Source organism: Orcinus orca, chromosome 10 (genome assembly GCF_937001465.1).
Source record: "Orcinus orca chromosome 10, mOrcOrc1.1, whole genome shotgun sequence".
NCBI classification, from domain to species: Eukaryota; Metazoa; Chordata; class Mammalia; order Artiodactyla; family Delphinidae; genus Orcinus; species Orcinus orca.
In genome coordinates this window covers 37342881-37364488 of record NC_064568.1, presented here as the reverse complement: position 1 = coordinate 37364488, position 21608 = coordinate 37342881, and the positions used below count along the sequence as shown (strand labels likewise).

The 21608-nt window shown below is 35.9% G+C and overlaps 1 protein-coding gene across 12 annotated transcripts in view; it reads left to right on the top strand.

Annotated features, from left to right (window-relative positions):
- Positions 1–21608, top strand: part of DOCK3 (dedicator of cytokinesis 3) — a 413180-nt gene that overhangs the window by 124998 nt on the left and 266574 nt on the right. For all 12 annotated transcript variants that reach the window (XM_033424479.2, XM_033424476.2, XM_033424475.2 and 9 more), the window contains exon 5: positions 5679–5775. In XM_033424479.2, coding sequence (XP_033280370.1) covers positions 5679–5775 — 97 coding nt within the window. The remainder of the gene's footprint in view (positions 1–5678; positions 5776–21608) is intronic.

Below are 21608 nucleotides of genomic sequence, written 5' to 3'. Positions count from 1 at the left end.
GTCTCTAATCCATTTTGGGTTTATTTTTGTGTATGGTGTTAGGGAGTGTTCTAATTTCATTCTTTTACATTTAGCTGTCCAGTTTTCCCAGAACCACTTATTGAAAAGACTGTCTTTTCTCCATTGTATATCCTTGCCTCCTTTGTCATAGATTAGTTGACCATAGGTGCGTGGGTTTACCTCTGGGCTTTCTGTCTTGTTCCATTGATCTCTGTTTCTGTTTTTGCACCAGTACCATATGGTCTTGATTACTGTAGCTTTGTAGTATAGTCTGAAGTCAGGGAGTCTGATTCCTCCAGCTCCATTTTTTTCCCTCAAGACTGCTTTGGCTATTTGGGGTCTTTTGTGTCTCCATACAAATTTTAAGATTTTTTGTTCTAGTTCCATAAAAAATGCCATTGGTAATTTGATAGGGATTGCATTGAATCTGTAGATTGCTTTGGGTAGTATAGTCGTTTTCACAATATTGATTCTTCCAATCCAAGAACATGATGTATCTCTCCATCTGTTGGTATCATCTTTAATTTCTTTCATCAGTGTCTTATAGTTTTCTGCATACAGGTCTTTTGTCTCCCTAGGTAGGTTTATTCCTAAGTATTTTATTCTTTTTGTTGCAGTGGTAAATGGGAGTGTTTCCTTAATTTCTCTTTCAGATTTTTCATCATTAGTGTATAGGAATGCAAGAGATTTCTGTGCATTAATTTTGTATCCTGCAATTTTACCAGATTCATTGATTAGCTCTAGTAGTTTTCTGGTTGCATCTTTAGGATTCTCTATGTATAGTATCATGTCATCTGCAAACAGTGGCAGTTTTACTTCTTCTTTTCCAATTTGTATTCCTTTTATTTCTTTTTCTTTTCTGATTGCCGAGGTTAGGACTTCCAAAACTATGTTGAATAATAGCGGTGAGAGTGGACATCCTTGTCTCGTTCCTGATCTTTGAGGAAATGCTTTCAGTTTTTCACCATTGAGAATGATGTTTGCTGTGGGTTTGTCGTATATGGCCTTTATTATGTTGAGGTCGTTTCCCTCTATGCCCACTTTCTGGAGAGTTTCTATCATAACTGGGTGTTGAATTTTGTCAAAAGCTTTTTCCGCATCTATTGAGATGATCATATGGTTTTCATTCTTCAATTTGTTAATATGGTGTATCACATCGATTGATTTGCATATATTGAAGAATCCTTGCATCCCTGGGATAAATCCCACTTGATCATGGTGTATGATCATGTGTTGTTGGATTCTGTTTGCTAGTATTTTGTTGAGGAGTCTTGCATCTATATTCATCAGTGATACTGGTCTGTAATTTTCTTTCTTTGCAGTATCTTTGTCTGCTTTTGGTATCATTTCTAATCTCATAACGTTGTGGTCAGAAAAGATGCTTGATATGATATCAGTTTTGTTAAATTTACTGAGGCTTGATTTGTGACCCAAGATGTGATCTATCCTGGAGAATGTTCCGTGCGCACTTGAGAAGAAAGTGTAATGTGCTGTTTTTGGATGGAATGTCCTATAAATATCAATTAAATCTGTCTGATCTATTGTGTCATTTAAAGCTTCTGTTTCCTTATTTATTTTCATTTTGGATGATCTGTCCATTGGTGTAAGTGAGGTGTTAAAGTCCCCCACTATTATTGTGTTACTGTCCATTTCCTCTTTTATAGCTTTTAGCAGTTGCCTTATGTATTGAGGTGCTCCTATGTTGGGTGCATATATATTTATAATTGTTATATCTTCTTCTTGGATTGATCCGTTGATCATCATGTAGTGTCCTTCCTTGTCTCTTGCAACATTCTTTATTTTAAAGTCTATTTTATCTGTTATGAGTATTGCTACTCCAGCTTTCTTTTGATTTCCATTTGCATGGAATATCTTTTTCCATCCCCTCACTTTCAGTCTGTATGTGTCCCTAGGTCTTAAATGGGTCTCCGGTAGACAGCATTTATATAGGTCTTGTTTTTGTATCCATTCAGCCAACCTGTGTCTTTTGGTTGGAGCATTTAATCCATTCACGTTTAAGGTAATTATTGATATGTATGTTCCTATTACCATTTTCTTAATTGTTTTGGGTTTGTTTTTGTAGGTCCTTTTCTTCTCTTGTGTTTCCCACTTAGAGAAGTTCCTTTAGCATTTGTTGTAGAGCTGGTTTGGTGGTGCTGAATTCTCTTAGCTTTTGCTCTTCTGTAAAGCTTTTGATTTCTGCATCGAATCTGAGTGAGATCCTTTCCAGGTGGAGTAATCTTGGTTGTAGGTTCTTCCCTTTCATCACTTTAAGTATATCATGTCACTTCCTTCTGGCTTGTAGAGTTTCTGCTGAGAAATCAGCTGTTAACCTTATGGGAGTTCCGTTGTATGTTATTTGTCATTTTTCCCTTATTGCTTTTAATAATTTTTCTTTGTCTTTAATTTTTGCCAATTTGATTAGTATGTGTCTTGGCGTGTTTCTCCTTGGGTTTATCCTGTATGGGACTCACTGCACTTCCTGGACTTGGGTATATATATATATATAGTATATATATTTTCGACTATAATCTTTTCAAATATTTTCTCGGGTCTTTCTCTCTCTCTTCCGCTTCTGGGACCTCTATAATGCGAATGTTGTTGTGTTTAATGTTGTCCCAGAGGTCTCTTAGGCTGTCTTCATTTCCTTTCATTCTGTTTTCTTTATTCTGTTCTGCAGCAGTGAATTCCACCATTCTGTCTTCCAGGTCACTTATCTGTTCCTCTGACTCAGTTATTCTGCTACTGATTCCTTCTAGTGTAGTTTTCATTTCAGTTATTGTATTGTTCATTTCTGTTTGTTTGTTCTTTAATTCTTCTAGGTCTTTGTTAAACATTTCTTGCGTCTTCTCGATCTTTGCCTCCATCGTTTTTCCGAGGTCCTGGATCATCTTCACTATCATTATTCTGAATTCTTTTTCTGGAAGGTTGCCTATCTCCACTTCATTTTGTTGTTTTCTGGGGTTTTATCTTGTTCCTTCATCTGGTACATAGCCCTCTGCCTTTTCATGTTGTCTATGTTTCTGTTTATGTGGTTTTTGTTCCACAGGCTGCCGGATTGTAATTCGTCTTGCTTATGCTGTCTGCCCTCTGGTGGATGAGGCTATCTAAGAGGCTTGTGCAGGTTTCCTGATGGGTAGAGCTGGGTGTTGCTCTGGTGGGCAGAGGTCAGTAAAACTTTAATCCTCTTGACTGCTGATGGGTGGGGCTGGGTTCCTTCCCTGTTGGTTGTTTAGCCTGAGACAACCCAGCACTGGAGTGTACCTGGGCTCTTTGGTGGGGCTAATGGCAGACTCTGGGAGGGCTCACACCAAGGAGTACTTCCCAGAACTTCTGCTGCCAGTTATCTTGTCCCCACGGTGAGCCACAGACACCCCCCACCTCTGCAGGAGACCCTCCAACACTAGCAGGTAGGTGTGGTTCAGTCTCCCCTGGATTCACTGCTCCTTCCCCTGGGTCTCGATGCGCACACTACTTTGTGTGTGCCCTCCAAGAGTGGAGTCTCTGTTTCCCCCAGTCCTGTCGAAGTCCTGCAATCAAATCCCACTAGCCTTCAAAGTCTGATTATCTAGGAATTCCTCCTCCCGTTGCTGGATCCCCAGGTTGGGAAGCCTGACGTGGGGCTCAGAACCTTCACTCCAGTGGGTGGACTTCTGTGGTATAAGTGTTCTCCAGTCTGTGAGTCACCCACCCAGCAGTTATGGGATTTGATTTTGCTGTGATTGCACTCCTCCTACCATCTCACTGTGTCTTCTCCTTTGTCTTTGGATGTGGGGTATCTTTTTTGTTGAGTTCCGGTGTCTTCCTGTTGATGATTGTCCAGCAGCTAATTGTGATTCTGGTGTTCTCACAAGAGGGAGTGAGAGCACATCCTTCTACTCCGCCATCTTGGTTCAGGCCTCTAACAAACTCTTTACTCTGCATGAATCCAGAATTTCTTTGGAAATTTGCTTATTAATTCACTTTATTTGGTTATATTTCTTAGTGTTCTGACTACATTCTACTTGGTCTGTGGAACCATGTATTTATAAATAACACTGTATCTGAATTTTAAGAATTTTCAGGATACTGATTATATATTATAGACTAAGAAAAATACGTCAGTATTAGTATATACTTGGGTTAGTATAAATTGAGGTAAGTCCAAAGTTTTAGAACTTTAAAATAGGAACAATGTAATTTTCCCATAGATCTCAGTGATTAAAGTAGCTGGAGACCCAGTAGGTGAAACTTTCAAGAAATTTTATTCCAGTTTATCCTATACAGCATTTCTGCTTTAACGTTACTAAAACACAACACTCTTACAGCATCTCCCATGTCTCTCTATTTCCATAGTGTCAAGTTTAAATCTCAGCCTTGCACTGAAAATTCACCTTATAAATTTGATGAATATGGATAGTGCTCTGGCATCATTCCAAGATGATTTTTTTTATCTGCTGGAATAAATCACAGAAAGTAAAAAAGAAAGCCGTATAGCATAATCAAGTAACATATATTCATTGATGCTCCATATTAATACACGGTCACCTTTGAACACAGTGGTGGTTTGTCAGCTGTGTAGAGAAATGATACTTAATGCTAATTTGTGAAATGAATTTTCCTTTGTTGCTTGCAAGTGGATGATGTTCTCTTTGGCTAACAAATTGGAGTATAGGTTCCATCCACCTCAGCATATCAGTATATAAAACCTTTGGTCCCAGAAAATATTTCATTAACTCTCAAAAGTGGCATAGACATTATAAAAATATTATCAAGTCATGCCCTTACTTTGAACAACCTTTCAGTATCGTCTCATTCATTCTCAATGCCCTGTGGTGACCTAAATGGGAAGGAAACCCAAAAAAGAGGGGATATATGTATATGTATAGGTGATTCACTTTGCTGTACAGTGGAAACTAACACGACTTTGTAAAGCAACTATGCTCCAATAAAAATTAATTAAAAAAAAGGTCTGGGATCTTTAGTATCATTTGGAAAGGCCCTGTGAGAGCTGGCCTCAGTCATACCAGTCTTCTTTAAGTTCTTAGATATGTGAAATTCTTTACCATCTCAGTGACTTCTTGTATATTGTTTCCTCTGCAGGTGACACCACACCTGTCCCTCCCAACAGACTTTTCTGTCGTGACCTTTTTGCATCTTTTGGGCATTGCCATTTCTTCAGAGAAGACTTCACTTATCTTCTCTTCTTTAGTCGTGTCCCCCAGCTAAAATCTCTGATAGTACAATTTGGTTTCTTTCTTAGATTCATTGCTATCCATATCTGTTGTGATTATTTGTCTAATTTCCTATCCACAATAAGAGCTCTATGAAGATAGGGACCCTGTCCATTTTTGTTCACTGATAAATCCTTGGCAATTAGCACAGGGACTGGCACCATAATGGATGTTGCTTACATGGTAGTTGGAGAGAAACCTAGTACCTTTCTGTTTCCAGGATCACAGTTCCTCTACCAGACCCAGAACTCCTCAATGGACAAGTTGAGGAAACTTGTTTACATTAATTCAGTTCACTTATATTATTGCAGTATATTACTGCTAAACAATATGTATTCAATTAGATATACCTCTCTTTATATTTGCATGAATTTAAATTTGATTTACATGTGTTGAAAAGGTCAGTAGACAGTATTCTGGTATTTTATCAAAGATAATGGGAGTTTGTTGTGGCTCTGGTTCTAGGCAGTATGAAACTGTGGTTCCACTTGAAGATTCTATTGTGACTGAAGTTACAGCAACTCTGCAAGAATGGGCCAGTCTGTGGAAACAACTCTATGTGGTAAGTAGTTTATAACTAGTTTACTAGATCATTAAAGTTAATTGTACCAAGTGAAAACATTATTGTACTTGTGCCAGTTGCAAATTTATAGATTTCTGAATATTGAGTTTTTCAAATGTATGTTCCTAATATTAACTGAAACACAGTAGACTTGAGTTTTGTCCAGCCTGAAGAGAACACATTACTCATATACCTGCAGTTCTCTCCATCCTATTCCAGTCAATAGAATGTAAGTTCCATAACACCAAGGATTTTAGCTGTCTTACTCGTTGCTGTATCCCCAGAAGCTTTCACAAAACAGGTCTTTATTAAATGAATGAACAAACTTCAGAGTTACATTGTGAACCTAATGGTGGGTAAAGGCCAAGAAGCTGTATCAACACTTTCTTACAGCTAATAAGCTTAAAGGATATGTCATATATGATACTTTTTGCCAAGCCAACAATTACTAGGTTAATAAAACCTCAGTTCATATTCTCTGGAAACTTAGAGAGTAGAGGGTGATAGGACACAAAAAATATAGACTGAAAATAAGTGGCAGGGTTTGGGTTCTGAACAAGATGGAGTAAACACATTCTGTTTTTCTCCTACTAATCACAAAAATCCTGGACAAAACTCATGAAATACCCTACCAGAAAACTCTGAAAGTTAGGGAAAAGAAGGTGGACTATCTAAGGACCTTGAGACTCAAGGATTGAGTGAGTTCCCTGATTGTCTATTTTTCTTGCCTCCCATATATCTTGGCCTGGGTTGTAGAGAAGTCTACAACCTGGAAATGCTAATGAGTGCAGACAAAAAAATAGTGCCAAGGAAAGCCTGTTCTCTCTAGCCAAAGGATGGCCCAGCAAGATAGAAACATCCTAACCTATCCCATCCGTTCTCTAGGAGAACATCACAATAAAATCTATACCCCCTCACACTCAAACAGGCATTACAGCAGCAGTATCCATGACCAGAGCTTTGTCTCACACACACCCTTCCCCCACCTGCAGTAACAAGGAGATGTCCCCCTCCAGTGGAGCCTGTGGGTCAAACTTTGACTTCTCCTCTTCCCTGCTAAGTAATGAGGCAGTCCCCTTCCTCAGCAGAGCCTGTAGGGAGGACTGTCTTCCACCCCACCAGAATTTACAAGGTGGCAACTCTCTTCAGCAGAGCCTGTGGGTGAGACCCTGGCTTTCACAACTACACAGCATTAACAAGATGGTGCCCTTACCCTGCAGAGTTTTGAGGCAGAACTCGACTTTCTTCCATGCTCTGAAGTAAGGAAGAAGCATTCCTCCACAGAGGAGCCTGTGGTTGGAGCTTTTGATTTCCACTCCCCTTGCAGTAATAAGGTGGTACCCTCCCCAACTGAGCCTGTGGGTTCATTGACTTTCACAAATCCCCACTCCCCTGCATATTACCCTATTTTCTATGCCTGCTCTGCTGAAATGAGGCAGTGCTTCTCCCCACTCAAGCCCATGCTGAGGATAATGGGGAGTGGAGTTCTGTCGTATAGGTAACATGTAAATAGAGAAAACCGAGGAGTACTGGAGAGACTTTATAAACTAAATTGACATTTGAAACACAGTCCACAAAAGTGAGCCTGCGATCACATTCAGAATCTAAACAGGTTGACCATTCACTAAAATAAAAGATTTAAGTAGGAATTAGAGTATGATAGTATAGTACTTAAAATGTCCAGCCTACAACCCCAAATTACTCGTCATATGAAAAAATCAGGAAAAACTCAACTCTAACAAGAAAAGGCAATCAACAGAGGCTAACTTTGAAATGACACAAATGTTGGAATCATCAATAAGGATTTTAAAGCAGCTTTTGTAAAACTGCTCCAGTGAGCAATTATGAATTCTCTTGAAACAAATGAAAACATAAGAAACTGCAGCAAATAAGTAGAAAATATAAAGAGTCAAATGAAAATCTTAGAACTGAAAAATACAATAACCAAAGTTTAAAAATTACTGGTTAGACTAAATAGCAGAATGGAAAGGACAGAGGAAAGAGTTAGTGAACTTCAGGATGGATCAGTAGAAATTATGTAGTCTGAATAATGGAGAGAAATTGAAAAAGTGAACTTAGACTCAGAGACCTGTGGGACAATAACAAAAGGTATAACATTTGAGGCATCAGAGTACTAGACAGAGAGGACAGGATGTGGAATTTAAAAAATATTTGAAGAAATATTGGCTTAAATCTTACCAAATTTGCAAAAGACATAATTCTACAGATTCAAGAAGCTGAGTGAACTCCCAGCACAATAAACCTAAAGATATCCATACCCGGACCCATTATAGTTAAACTTTTGAAAATTAAAGCCAACGAAAAAAATCTTGAAAGGGAAACCAAACATTGCTATTAGGGAAAGGGCAATTTGAAACAACAACAGATTTCCTATCAGAAATTGTGGAAAACAGAGGAAGTGCTAAAAAAAAAACAACAACCTGATGTCACCCCAGAATTGTGTATCCAGGAAAAATATACTTAAGGAATGAAAGAGAAATCAACACATTGTCAGATGAAAGAAAGCTAGCAAAATTTGTTGCCAGCAAATTGGTTGTAAAATAATGACTATGAAGGAAGTTCTTCAGACACAAAGGAAGAGATAATGGAAGGACAGTTGGGATATTAGAAATGGAGAAAGCAATGGAACGGATAAATAAATCCTCTTCAGTTTAAAAAATTGTCTGATGATACAAAGCAAAAATTACTACATTTACATGGTTCTCAATGTATATAGAGGTTATATTTAAGAAAACTGTATTGAAAGTGGGAAAGGAAAGGGACATAAAGTGTGGCAAGGTATTTGTGTTCCACTCAGGGTAGTAAAATGTTGATACTAGCAGGCTATAGTAAGTTACACACACACACACACACACACACACACACACACACACACACACACACACTGTAATCTCTAGAGCAGTCATTAAAAATATTATATGGTAATTCAAAAAGAGTCATGTACCACAGTGTTCATTGTAGCACTATTTATAATAGCCAGGACATGGAAGCAACCTATGTGTCCATCGACAGATGAATGGATAAAGAAGTTGTGGCACATATATATATATATATAGTGGAATATTACTCAGCCATAAAAAGAAATGAAATTGAGTTATTTGTAGTGAGGTAGATGGACCTAGAGTCTGTCATACAGAGTGAAGTAAGTCAGAAAGAGAAGAACAAATATCGTATGCTAGCACATATATATGGAATCAAAAAAACATGGTTCTGAAGAGCCTAGGGGCAGGACAGGAATAAGGACACAGACATAGAGAATGGACTGGAGGACACAGGGAGAGGGAAGGGTAAGCTGGGACGAAGTGAGAGAGTGACATTGACATATATACACTACCAAATGTAAAATAGATAGCTAGTGGGAAGCAGCCGCATAACACAGGGAGATCAGCTCGGTGCTTTGCAACCACATAGAGGGGTGGGATAAGGAGGGTGGGAGGGAGATGCAAGAGGGACGGGATATGGGGATATATGTATACATATAGCTGACTCACTTTGTTATACAGCAGAAAATAACACAACATTGTAAAGCAATTATACTCCAATAAAGATGTTAAAGAAAGTATTATATGGGGATATAATAAAACTATTGTAAATAAATGAAAATGGAGTACTAAAAATGTTCAAGTAACCTATAGGAACATAAGAAAGGGGAAACAGAGGAAGGTAAAATGGAGGGAACAAACAGAAGTACTAAAATGGCAGACTTAAGTCCTAACATATGAATAATTAAGAGGTAGGAAATGGTAGAATTGATCAAAAAAGACTGAACTGTGTTTTGTCTATAAGAAACTCACTTCATATGCAATGACACAGGGAGGTTAGGAGATAGAAAAATACATACCGTGCAAACACTAATCAGAAGAAAATTGGAATGGCTGTATTAAAAAGAGATAGTAATATTAAGTATGAATTATCTCTTCCTTAAATAAATGTAAATAAAAAAACTTACTTTAGTGGAAAAAATTGATGTCAGAATAAAGAAAACTACTAGGAAGAAAGGGACATTTCAAAATGATAAAAAGATCAAAAAGATCAAGTCTTAAGTATGCATGCACCAAAAAACAGAGTTGGGAAATAAATGAAGTAAAACCTTAAAGGACTGAGTGGAGAAAATAGTTGAAACTAGAGAAATCAGATATTATACTTGGGGATTTATAACCCCTCCACTTACTAAAGGATATAACTACTAAAAATTATCAAGGATAGGGAAGAACTGAACAGTGCCGTCTGTTAACAAATTTGTAATAATTCATGTCATACAAAGGGTATTCTGACCATAATGGAGACAGCCTAGAAATCGATAACAGAAAGATTACAGAAAAATATCGAAGCACTTAGAAATTAAAGAAGCCACTCCTAAATAATCCATGTATCAAAGAGAAAGTCTCGAGAAATAAAAAAGTATATTAAAACTGAATGTAAATGAAAATGTAACGTATTAAAATCCGTGGGATGCAGCTAAAGCAGTGCCGAGAGAGACGTTTATAGCATTAAGTGCATATAACAGAAAAACGTGTCAAATGCAGCTCCTACTTCACGAATTTAAGTTAGGCGGAGAAAGACAAAGATAAATATCATATGAATATGATCTCTCTTATATGTGAAACCTTAAAAAAAGAAAAAAAAAAGGAAGCGCATAGGTATAGATAATAGAGACAGGTTGGTGGTTGCCAGAAGTGGGGAGTCAGAGAAATGGATGAAGGGAGTCAAAAGGTAACAACATAAAAAGAATCTAAATTTAAGCAAGCAGAATGAAGGAAAAAAATAACAGAAATTAATGAAATTAAAAATAGAAAAACAGTAGAGGAAAAACCAATCACACCAAAAGCCAGTTCTTGAAAATATCAATAAAATTGATAAATATTTAGCAAAATGAGAGAAAATAGTAATTATCAATACATTAGGAGTAAAGAAAAAGATATCACTATAGATACCACAGATATTAAATGGGTAATAAGAGAATACTATAAACAACTTTGTACACGTAAATGACAGTTTAGAGGAATAGAACAAATCCTTGAAAACCACATATTACCAAAACTCACCCAAGACAAAATAGATAATCTGAATATCTGACAGCTATTAAAGTAATTGAATTTATAATGAAAATCCTTCTAAAAAAAGAAATGTCCAGGCACAGATGGTTCTAGTGGTGAATTCTACCAACGATCTAAAGAAGAAAAACCACCATATCGTATCAATTGATTCAGAAAAAGTATTTGAGAAAATTCAACTTTCATGATAAAAACTCTTAGCAAACTAGGAATATAAGGGGACTTTCTCACCCTGATAAAGGGCATTTATTAAAATGTACAGCAAACATCATACTTAATGATAAAAGTCTTCTTTGGGGAATAAGGTAAGGATGTCTGCTCTCAACAAGCCAATTCAACTTAGTAGTAGAATACTTAACCAATGCAGTAAGGCAAGTAAAGGAAGGAAGACACATGCGGATTAGAATGAAAACATAAAGGTGTTCGTATTCGCAGACGATATGATTGGCTACCTCGCAAATCCCAAGGAATCCACAAACACTAGAGTTTACAAAAGATAGTTCTGAAAATAAGTAAGTTTTCAGTTGCAGGATATCAGGTCAAAATACACGCACAAACTCTCTCTCTCTCCCTCTCTCAATCATATTGCCACATATTGGTGGTGAACAATTGGAAACCAAATTTTAAAACATACATCGTTTACAGTTGCTCAAAAATGAAACATTTAGGTATAAATCCAACAAAACATACAGTTTCTATATGCTGAAAACCACAAAAATGCTAATGAACAAAAGCAAAGACGACAATAAATAAAGGGACAGACATGACATGTTCATGGGTTGGAAGACTCAGATATTAAAAATGTCTGTTCTACCCAGATTGATCTGTATATTTAATTCTTGAAACAGTCCTAGCAGGATATTTTGTAAATATAGAGAAGGTGATTCTAAAATTTATAAGGGAGTACAAAAGAAGAATAAAGTTAGAGGAATCATGTTACCTAATTTTAAAGCTTACTATAGCTACAGTAATCAAGATGGAGTGGTATTGGCAGAGGGATAGACACAGATTATAGATTAAGGGAACAGGATAGAGAGTTCAGACGTAGATTCAGTCAAGTAAGGGCAACTGATTTGTGGCAAAGGTGCAAAAGGAATTAAACAGAGGAAAGATGCTCCTGTCAACAAATGGTTAGGTGGAGTAGTTGGACATTCAGAGGCAAAAACAAAAAACTTGACTTAAACCTCATTTCTTATACATCATAGACCTAAATGTTAAACATAAAACTATAAAAATTTTAGGAGAACATATAGGAGAAAATCTTCATGACCTGCAATTAGGTGAAGAGTTCTTAAGCATGACACTAAAGGAACAGTCCATAAAAGTAAAGGTTGATAAATTTGACTTCATCAAAATGAAAAATTTTGCTCTTGAATGACCCTGTTAAAGGATGAAAAGATAAGTCATAGACTGGAAGAAAATATTTTCAAATCACATATCTGTCAAAAAACTTGTATGTAGAATATATAAAGAACTTTCTAAACTGAACAGTAATTCTAGCAGTAATTTCTAACCAGTTAGAAAATGGGCAGATGACTTGAATAGACACTTCATCAAGGAGGATATATGGAGAGTCAATAAGAACATGAAAAGATTTTCCATATAATTAGCCATTAGGGTAATTGAAATTAATGCATCTTTTCTCCCATTCTGAGGGCTGTCTTTTTGTTTTGTTCATGGTTTCCCTTGCTGTGTAAAAACTTTTAAGTTTAATTAGATTCCATTTGTTTATTTTTGTTTTTATTTTCATTAATGTAGGAGGTGGATCAAAAAAGATCTTGCTGTGGGTTATGTCCAAGAGTGTTCTGCCTATATTTTCCTCTAAGAGTTTTATAGTGTCCAGCCTTACATTTAGGTCTTTAATCCATTTTGAGTTTATTTTTGTGTACAATGTTAGGGAGTGTTCTAGTTTCATTCTTTCACATATAGCTGTCCAGTTTTCCCAGCACCACTTATTTTGAGTGCTTACCTTGTGCCTGTGCTTCACTTTTTACATACATTACCTCATTTTAATTATCACTACAATTACAATTATTCTCATCATATTACTGATTAGAAACTGATCCTTAGAGAGGATAAGGAATGTGCCCAAAGTCATATAAATAGTAAATGTTCAGCCAGACCCCAAATCTAAGTTCATTAGACTCCAGGGCTCTTAATAACTCATTATTTATCTTCTGAATTAAATTCTTTTAATATTGATATATCTCTCATACAATTTATGGTGATTTTAGTAGTTACTTATTATCATCTTCTGAAATGGTAGTTTCATTTATTAGAATGAAGATTATGTGGCAACAGCACCCCCTCCAAAATTGTAAAATAATCGTCCCTTAAACAAAATAGACCTTTATTTCTTTTTCAAGTAGGCACAGGCAGTCTGGATTTGGTATGGCAGCTCTACCATCATAAAGGACTCAGGCTCATTCTGTTCTCCTGCTCTATCTTTCTCATTATAGTGCTTCAGCTTTGTAGCCCCAAATGCCTAGCTCTAGTAGCACATCTGCACGCCAGCTGTAGGAAGGAGGAAGAGAAAGAAAAAAGACATGCTCTTTTCTTTAAAGGATAGTTCTTGGAAGTTGCTCAGAACATTTCTTGCCTACTTCCTGTTGGTCAAAACTCAATCACAGGGTAACCTCTAGCTGAAAAAAGAGGCTGAGAATTGGTCTTTATTTAAGATGGCCATATACTAGCCCCAAATCAGGCATTCTATGACTGTAGAAAAAGTGGAGAATGAATACTGAGGGACCACTAGCAATCTTGGCCACAGCAACTGTGAAAATTATTTTCCTGTAAACTTCTGTTGTGTTTTTCTTTTCTGCCAAATTTATTTGTGAAATAGTGGAATAATGCCTTCACCAACACTTTAATATATGTGGAGAAGTGAATTTTAGGTAAAACATGAAAAAGTAATGAAGTTGTTGGTAAGAATCATTAGAATCACCCAAGCTTGCCTTTGATATGTTTTGGTAACTTGACATGCATTTGTGAGGGTAAATATATTGTACCTAAAAGTTAAAATCATACAGATAACGATGTCTTCTTTTACAAAAGCTCATCTTATTCAGAAATGTTCTGGATAAATTAGAGCTGCTATTTGATGCAGTAGTTTAGAACACTTAACATTTGAAAAATCTTTTAGGTGTGCTTTAAGGCTTATATATTTGCTTACCAATTTTCCAGAGATATGGAAAAACTTGAAAGTGAGAGGCTGTAGTGGAAAGAGGACTACTGCAAATCATGATTTTTATACTTTATACCCCAAATTTGAAATTTCCATTACAGTTTTTAAATTCACTTTTTGATGAATGGAATGTTGCCTTTCTTTGCCATTTTAACAAACTGCAGTGTTTCTGGTTAATTCTTTTTAATCTGTTGTTAATATCACAAGTGTCAAATGATTGTTCTTATTCTTTTATACAGATAGGAGGTCAGACATGTAGCCAGTTGAATTCAAAACAAATGAATACAAGTCTTTTCCAAATGACTTTCTACAAGAAGAGAATAAAAATCTGTAATGTTACCAAAATCAGAAAGCCAAACATTCTCCCTTTGTTTTCCCTACTTAATTTCAAACCTTATAGTTCTTTTCTTGATCTAACTTTACTAAGAGGCAGTTAATTACCTGGCTGTCCTCTGAGAAGTATACTTAAGAGCCCGAATGAATCTAGGTTAACAATGTCTAAAGTCTAATTTATCTGATTTTGAAAACAAAAGGAAAATAATTTAAATAAAAGACAGTAAACTATGAGAAACAAGTCTCAACATATGTGACTATAAAGATTAATATCTTAAGATGTTAAAAAAAAGATTAATATCTTTCTGTAAATAGAGTGTGTACAAGTCAATAAGAAAACCAGTAAAAACACTGCAGATATTCAGCAAAGGATAAAACAAGCCATTCATAAAGCATTACATTAGGGAGATATTCAGTCTTACAAACAATCAAGGACATGGAAAGTAAATCAATGAAGTAATAAATTCTCCTTCAAATTAACAAGTAAGAAAGTGGAAATTATCCTCTGCCATTGAATTTTTGCTGAAATGAATACCTCCATATCCACTTTGCTGGTTGATATCAAGTTTTTGTTGGCACATTTGAAAAATAGTTTGGGAAAAGCCTTCAGATTCTTCAGACCCTAGTAATTCTAATTCTGGGAATTTGTTTTAAGATAAAGTTAAATATGGGAGTGGGTTGAATTGCAGTCTCATAAATATTTCCATTAAAGCATTATTTGCAATAGCAAACATAAGTTTACTTTCCTGAATGTGCCAACTGTAGTCCAAGTAAGACACAGATAAGCTGGTGTTTACATCTAAAGAGCTGTTAGAAAAATTTAAATAGTATGTTACATACTGAAGTGAATTTATGCAAAATTATAAAGTATAACTTCATCTATATTCTGAAAACGTATTTGGGGAAAAAATGAAAAAAATTCACCAGTATATTAATGGAGATTAATTGAGGGGTTAAAATGTTAGATGTCTTCTTTTTCTAATCTTTGTTTTCAACATCTTGAATTGTGAATATATATTATTTTGATTGTTAGGAAAAAATAACCTAAAGCTTTCATCAAAACAATAATGATATTGTGAAATAATACTACCAATGTTAAGTGAATAATATGTGTATACAAGAGCTTAAGGTAAGAGATGACACTACCTAATTTTCTATGTTTAACTTTTATCATAGCATCAGCAAGTGTATGTTAAATTCTAGGGAAGGGGCTTTGGACCTAGGCTCAGATCTTGGCTTTTCACCTTCTATGTTAGTCTTCTGGTTAGGTCTTAGCTTTATAATAGCCATTTATAGCACAGAGAATTATTTCAAAGGGTTGTAAGAGATTAAATAAAATTGCATAAAAAGCTTCAAGCACTCAATCAGTGTTAATTGCATTATTCCGTTTTTGATATGAACTATATATCTCTCCAGATATGCATAACTGATGTTGCAATTTGTCACTTAAGAACTATCTATGCATAGAGAAATAAATAGACTCAATGAAATGGACTTCATTTGCATAATGGGATATTTGGAAAAGAGTATATGTATACTTGAGCCAGGGTAGAAAAATCTTCATCTCTCTGAGGCAGTTAAAACCATAATCTCCTCATCCAGTAATCTTATTTTGATGTGAAAAAGATCATCTGAGAACCGTCATTTGTGGAAAACAATGACATCATTACTCACTCCTGTCAAAAGCAAGACTGCCAAATTTTAAATAGATATTTATGCTACAGTACTTTTTTTTTTTTTAAAACCAAAAGCACATTAGAAGTCGTATATAGAAGATACGTTTCTCCTTTTGCCAAGATAACAATTGAGGCCAGTAAAGCTAGAAAAGAAACTTACTACTCAGAATTATCCTTATTCTTCATCTCTAGAGTTACTACAGAAATGAGAAAAAGCGAAGTTTCCAACAACTAAGAAATCTTCATCAAAAAACTGTGTAGTTGTTTCTATTTTCCATGATAGGGTTTAACATCCAATTATAGTGTCTATTAAGATGACAGTAAAAACTAAATAGAACAGGCATGTGTACTTACATTAATCTTGGACTATGAATTTTCCTTCATGTGTGTAACTGAAGGATTTTATAATTGTAGCTAAGTAGGTTTAATCATTTGTTTGTACTATTTTAGGGTAACATTAGAAATTTTGCTTTTCTATTAAAAACTCACCTTTATTTAATTGGATATCTATGATGAAGCTTACCCTGTAGTTTACTTTTTCCTTTGTGATAGAATATAACTTAGTACAGCAATATTTTCATGTTATAGAAAGCTATTAAACATATTTCGACTAGAACGTAGTTACTTAAGATGATATGCTTTATAACAGTTCCACTTTGTATTGCTATAAGAGTTTAAAAAATTTTTTTCAGGAATCCTAAAAATGAATAATTTCTAGATTTTATTAGAAATAAGGCACAGTTCTCAAAATTCTGCTGAATAGTGTCTTTCTAATCTTTGGAAGATTAAGTCTGTAAATGGAAGGCAACATTTCATATTGAGGCCCCACCTAAAGAACAGAAGATATAAAATTCATTTTTATGTTTGTCTCAAGAATATTGATTTGACAAACGTTAAGAACATATGTGTTTACGTCATCATATGTTTAGGGTGCGTATAAGAGGAATTCAGCAGAGACTGAATGCATAGGCTCTGGAGAGAGACTTCCTGAGTTCAAATTCAGATGCCACAACTCGGTAGCTGTGTGATTTTGTGCCTGTTAGCTTCCTCCTAGGAGATGATAATGGTATCTGTTTCCTAGGGTTACCATGTTGTTTAAATGAAATAAAAAACTTAGAACACCTTTTAAGTGCTTGAACGCTTACTTGTTATTTCATTTTTGTTGTTAGTAAGAATGATACTTGCTATTGTAAGCGTCTATTCCTTAACCAAGTTTTCCACTTGCTTTAGTCCTACATTTTTTCAAATATATCCTAGCCCCCATCCCATCTTACTCTTAAAATTTCAGTCTTTAAAACTGGCAAGCTCTTTTTCTTGCTGCATTTAAAAATAATTTTGTATATAGCAAAATGATATTTTTAAAGGGTTTTCTCTCAAAATATGTTGTAAATCAGTATTTTAATGACTTAAGGCTTTTTGTTTTCAACTGAGCATAACTTTTAGTGTATTTTATTTTAGCTAGGTTTAAAATCTGAAAGAATATTTTGGCAGGCACCGTGTGGCTATCCAGTAGCTGGATTCCTTTTCTTCCTTGTTAAAAGAGCCAGAACTGTTTAGGTTGGCATTGTGTACAGCTAAAGTATCCACCTTTCCAGACTCCCTTGAAGTTAGGGGACGCCATGTGATGCATTTCTGGCCATAAATTATATGTAAAAGTTTCTACAAGGGGTTTCTGGGTGAGCCATTGTTTTTCTTGTAATAAGTGACTTCCTGTATTGGCATATGGTAGAGTTGCCATCTTATTACCAAGAGATGACGGTTATGTTAAAAAGTACCTTCCAAGGATGGCAGAGCACAAAGATGGAAGGTATTTAAGATATTGCTGATATTGTAGGATCACTGTAGAAGCCCTGGACTGTTTACTTTTGAATTTTTTATGTGAAAAAATAATCCTTGTTTTTGTTAACTCCTTTTATTATATGTGTTAAATGCAGCCAAACACAAACCTCGTTGACTGATGAGATGTCACTGAAAGAATAGTGAACTTACTAATTAAATGATTGATTCCCACTACTTTTAATTTACTGATTTTATTTTTCTGTAAAATGGGGGCTTGCCTTCACTACTGTCTGTATCCATTGAAATGGAAAAATTGATTTTTGAATTGTTTATATAAAAATGCATATTTTAAAATGTACTTTTTGTTTCAAGTTGAAATTTCAGTCATTTGATCATTTTAATCTTAATACGAGACATATTCTATAGTTTGAAATCTTAATAGACTCCATGAAGACATAATAACTGTAGAAAAGGTAACCTTAAGTAGTTGATATCATTTCATTTTATTTTACTGCCTTTTCCAGTCAGCTCAGTTTTCTTTGCGAAGTAAACTTTCATTTCAGTGTGCTTGAAAGTATTTGTTTGCAGGAGAAATGATTTATCACGGTTCTTAGATTACTTTTGTATCATCGTAGGGGAATTGTGTTAATAGAATAAGAATATTGGGATACTAGTATGGGAACAGAATGTTAAAACTGCACTGTTTCTGTCTTACATACACTCACATCCTATTATGAACAGAACTACCCTCCGGCCACCCACATGCAAGATATCCTTAGAAACTGTGAAGCATGTTTGGCTAGCATTAGGTCAATTTAATGAAATATGTGTAACACCTGTCCACTAAAACTACAAACCATTGTTGAAAGAAATTAAAGAAGACCTAAATAAATGGAGAGATAATCAGCGTATAGTGATCAAGATAGTGTGGTATTGGGGGCTTCCCTGGGGCGCAGTGGTTGAGAGTCCGCCTGCCGATGCAGGGGACACGGGTTCGTGCCCCGGTCCAGGAAGATCCCACATGCCTCAGAGCGGATGGGTCCGTGAGCCATGGCCAAAAAAAAAAAAAAAAAAGATAGTGTGGTATTGATGAAAGAAAAGACATGTACATCACTGGAACTGAACAAAGACAACAATTGACCACACAGATATGGTCAGTTTTTTCCATTTATTTATATATTTTAAATAAAGATTATATATAATTTAAGGTGTACAACATGATGATTTGATACACAATATGCATAGTGAAGTGAATGTTAGAGTTAAGCTAATTAACATGTCACCTTCTCCTCACATAGTTACCATTTTTGTGTGTGTGATGAGTGCCCCCAAAATCTACTCTCTTAAGTATATTTCCAGTAATCAATGTAGTAGTATTAAGTATAGTCATCATGCCTGTGTATTAGTTCTCTAGGCTTATTCATCCTAGATAACTGCTACTTTGTACCCTTTGACCAACATCTCCCCATTTCCCCAGCCCCTGATAACTGTTGTTCTACTCTCTGCTTCTGTAAGTTCTACTTTCTTTTTTTTTAAGATTCCACATATAAATGAGGTCATACAGTATTTGTCTTTCTCTGTCTGGGGCTTATTTCATTTAGCATAATGCCCTCCGCCTTTATCCACGTTGTTGCAAGTGGCAGTATTTCCTTCTTTCTCATGGCTGAATAATATTCCATTATATATATATTACATAAGCATTAATATATATCCATTATATAATTATATATATCACATCTTTTTTTATCCATTCATCCATTGGTGGACACTTGGGTGTCACTATTGTGAATAATGCTGCAGTGAACAAGGGAGTGCAGCTATCTCTTTAAGGTCCTGATTTCATTTTCTTTGGGTATATACCCATAAATGGGATTGCTGGATCTTATGGTAGTTCTGTTTTTAGTTTTTTGAGGAATCTGCATGCTGTTTTCCATAATGACTTTACCAATTTGCATTCCCACCAACAGTGTACAAGGGTTCCCTTTTCTCCACATCCTCACCAACATTTGTTATCTTCTGACTTTGATAATAACCATTCTAGTTACATAACATTTGTAAGCCAACAGTTTAGACAACCTAGAAGAAATGGATAAGTTCCTAAAAGCATACACCCTTTCAAGACTGAATCATGAAGAAATAGATCTACAGGGACTTCCTGGTGGCACAGTGGATGAGAATCTGCCTGCCAATGCAGGGGACACAGGTTCGATCCCTGGTCCAGGAAGATTCTCCCTGCCTCGGAGCACCTGAGCCTGTGCTCCACAACTACTGAGCCTACAATCTAGAGCCTGCGAGCCACAGCTACTGGGCCCGCATGCCTGGAGCCCATGCTCTGCAACAAGAGAAGCCACCGCAAGAAGCCCGTGCACTGCAATGAAGAGTAGCTCCTGTTCTCCACAACTAGAGAAAGCCCACGTGCAGCAACAAAGACCCAACACAGCAAAAAATAAATAAAAAAATTTTTTTAAAGAAATAGAACCATAGTTCAATGCATTGAATATCAATGAGGTGATATATCGTTGTTTTGACTCGCATTTCCCTGATGATTAGTGATGTTGAGCACCTTTTCATATATCTGTTGGCCATATTTATGTCTAATTTTGAGAAATGTCTATTCAAGTCTTGCCCATTTTAAAATCAGATTATTTCTTTTCTTACTATGAGTTGAGTTCCTTATATATTTTGGATATTAACCTGTTATCAGATGTATGGTTTGCAGATATTTTCTCCCATTGTGTAGATTGTCTCTTCATTCTGTTGATTGTTTCCTTTGCTGCAGAAGCTTTTTAGTTTTAGTCCCACGTATCTATTTTTGCTTTTGATGTCGTATATAAAAAAAGCATTACCCAGGCCAGTGTCAACAAGCTTTTCCCCCATGTTTTCTTCTAATAGTGTTATGGTTTCAGGTCTTAAATTTAAATCTTTAATCCATTTTAAGTTTATTTTTGTAGATGGAGTGAGATGAGGGTTCAATTCATTCTTTCTAGGTAGAAAAGCAGTTTTCTCAAATGCCATTTTTTTTAAGAGACTGTATTTTCCCCATTGTGCATTCTTGACACCTTTGTGGAAGACCATAAATCTGTAGACTTATTTCTGGTCATCATAGACACTGGTCTGTATGTCTCTTTTTATGACAGTACCATGCTGTTTTGATTAAGGTTTATAGTATATTTTGAAATCAGATAGTGTGATGCCTACGACTTTGGTGGGGGTTTTTTCCCCCTCTCTTCAGATTGCTCTGACTGTTCACCATCTTTTGTGGTTCCATATGAATTTTAGGATTTTTTTTCTATTTCTGTGAGAAATGAAAAAAGGCCATTAGTATTTTAAAAAAAATAAATTTATTTATTTTTGGCTGTGTTGGGTCTTCGTTGCTGTGTGCAGGCTTTCTCTAGTTGCGGCAAGTGGGGGCTACTCTTTAATTGTGGTGTGCAGGCTTCTGATTGCAGTGGCTTCTCTTGTTGAGGAACACGGGCTCTAGGCACACGGGCTTCAGTAGTTGTGGCACGCGGGCTCAGTAGTTGTGGCTCACGGGCTCTAGAGCGCAGGCTCAGTAGTTGTGCATGGGCTTAGTTGCTCCGTGGCAAGTGGGATCTTCCTGGACCAGGGCTTGAACCTGTGTCTCCTGCATTGGCAGGCGGATTCTTAACCACTGTGCCACCAGGGAAGCCCCCCATTAGTATTTTGATAAGAATTGCATTGAATCTGTTGATCTGTTTCTTCATAATTCAGTCTTGGAAGGTTGTATGATTTTAGGAACTTATCCATTTCTTCTAGGTTTTCTAA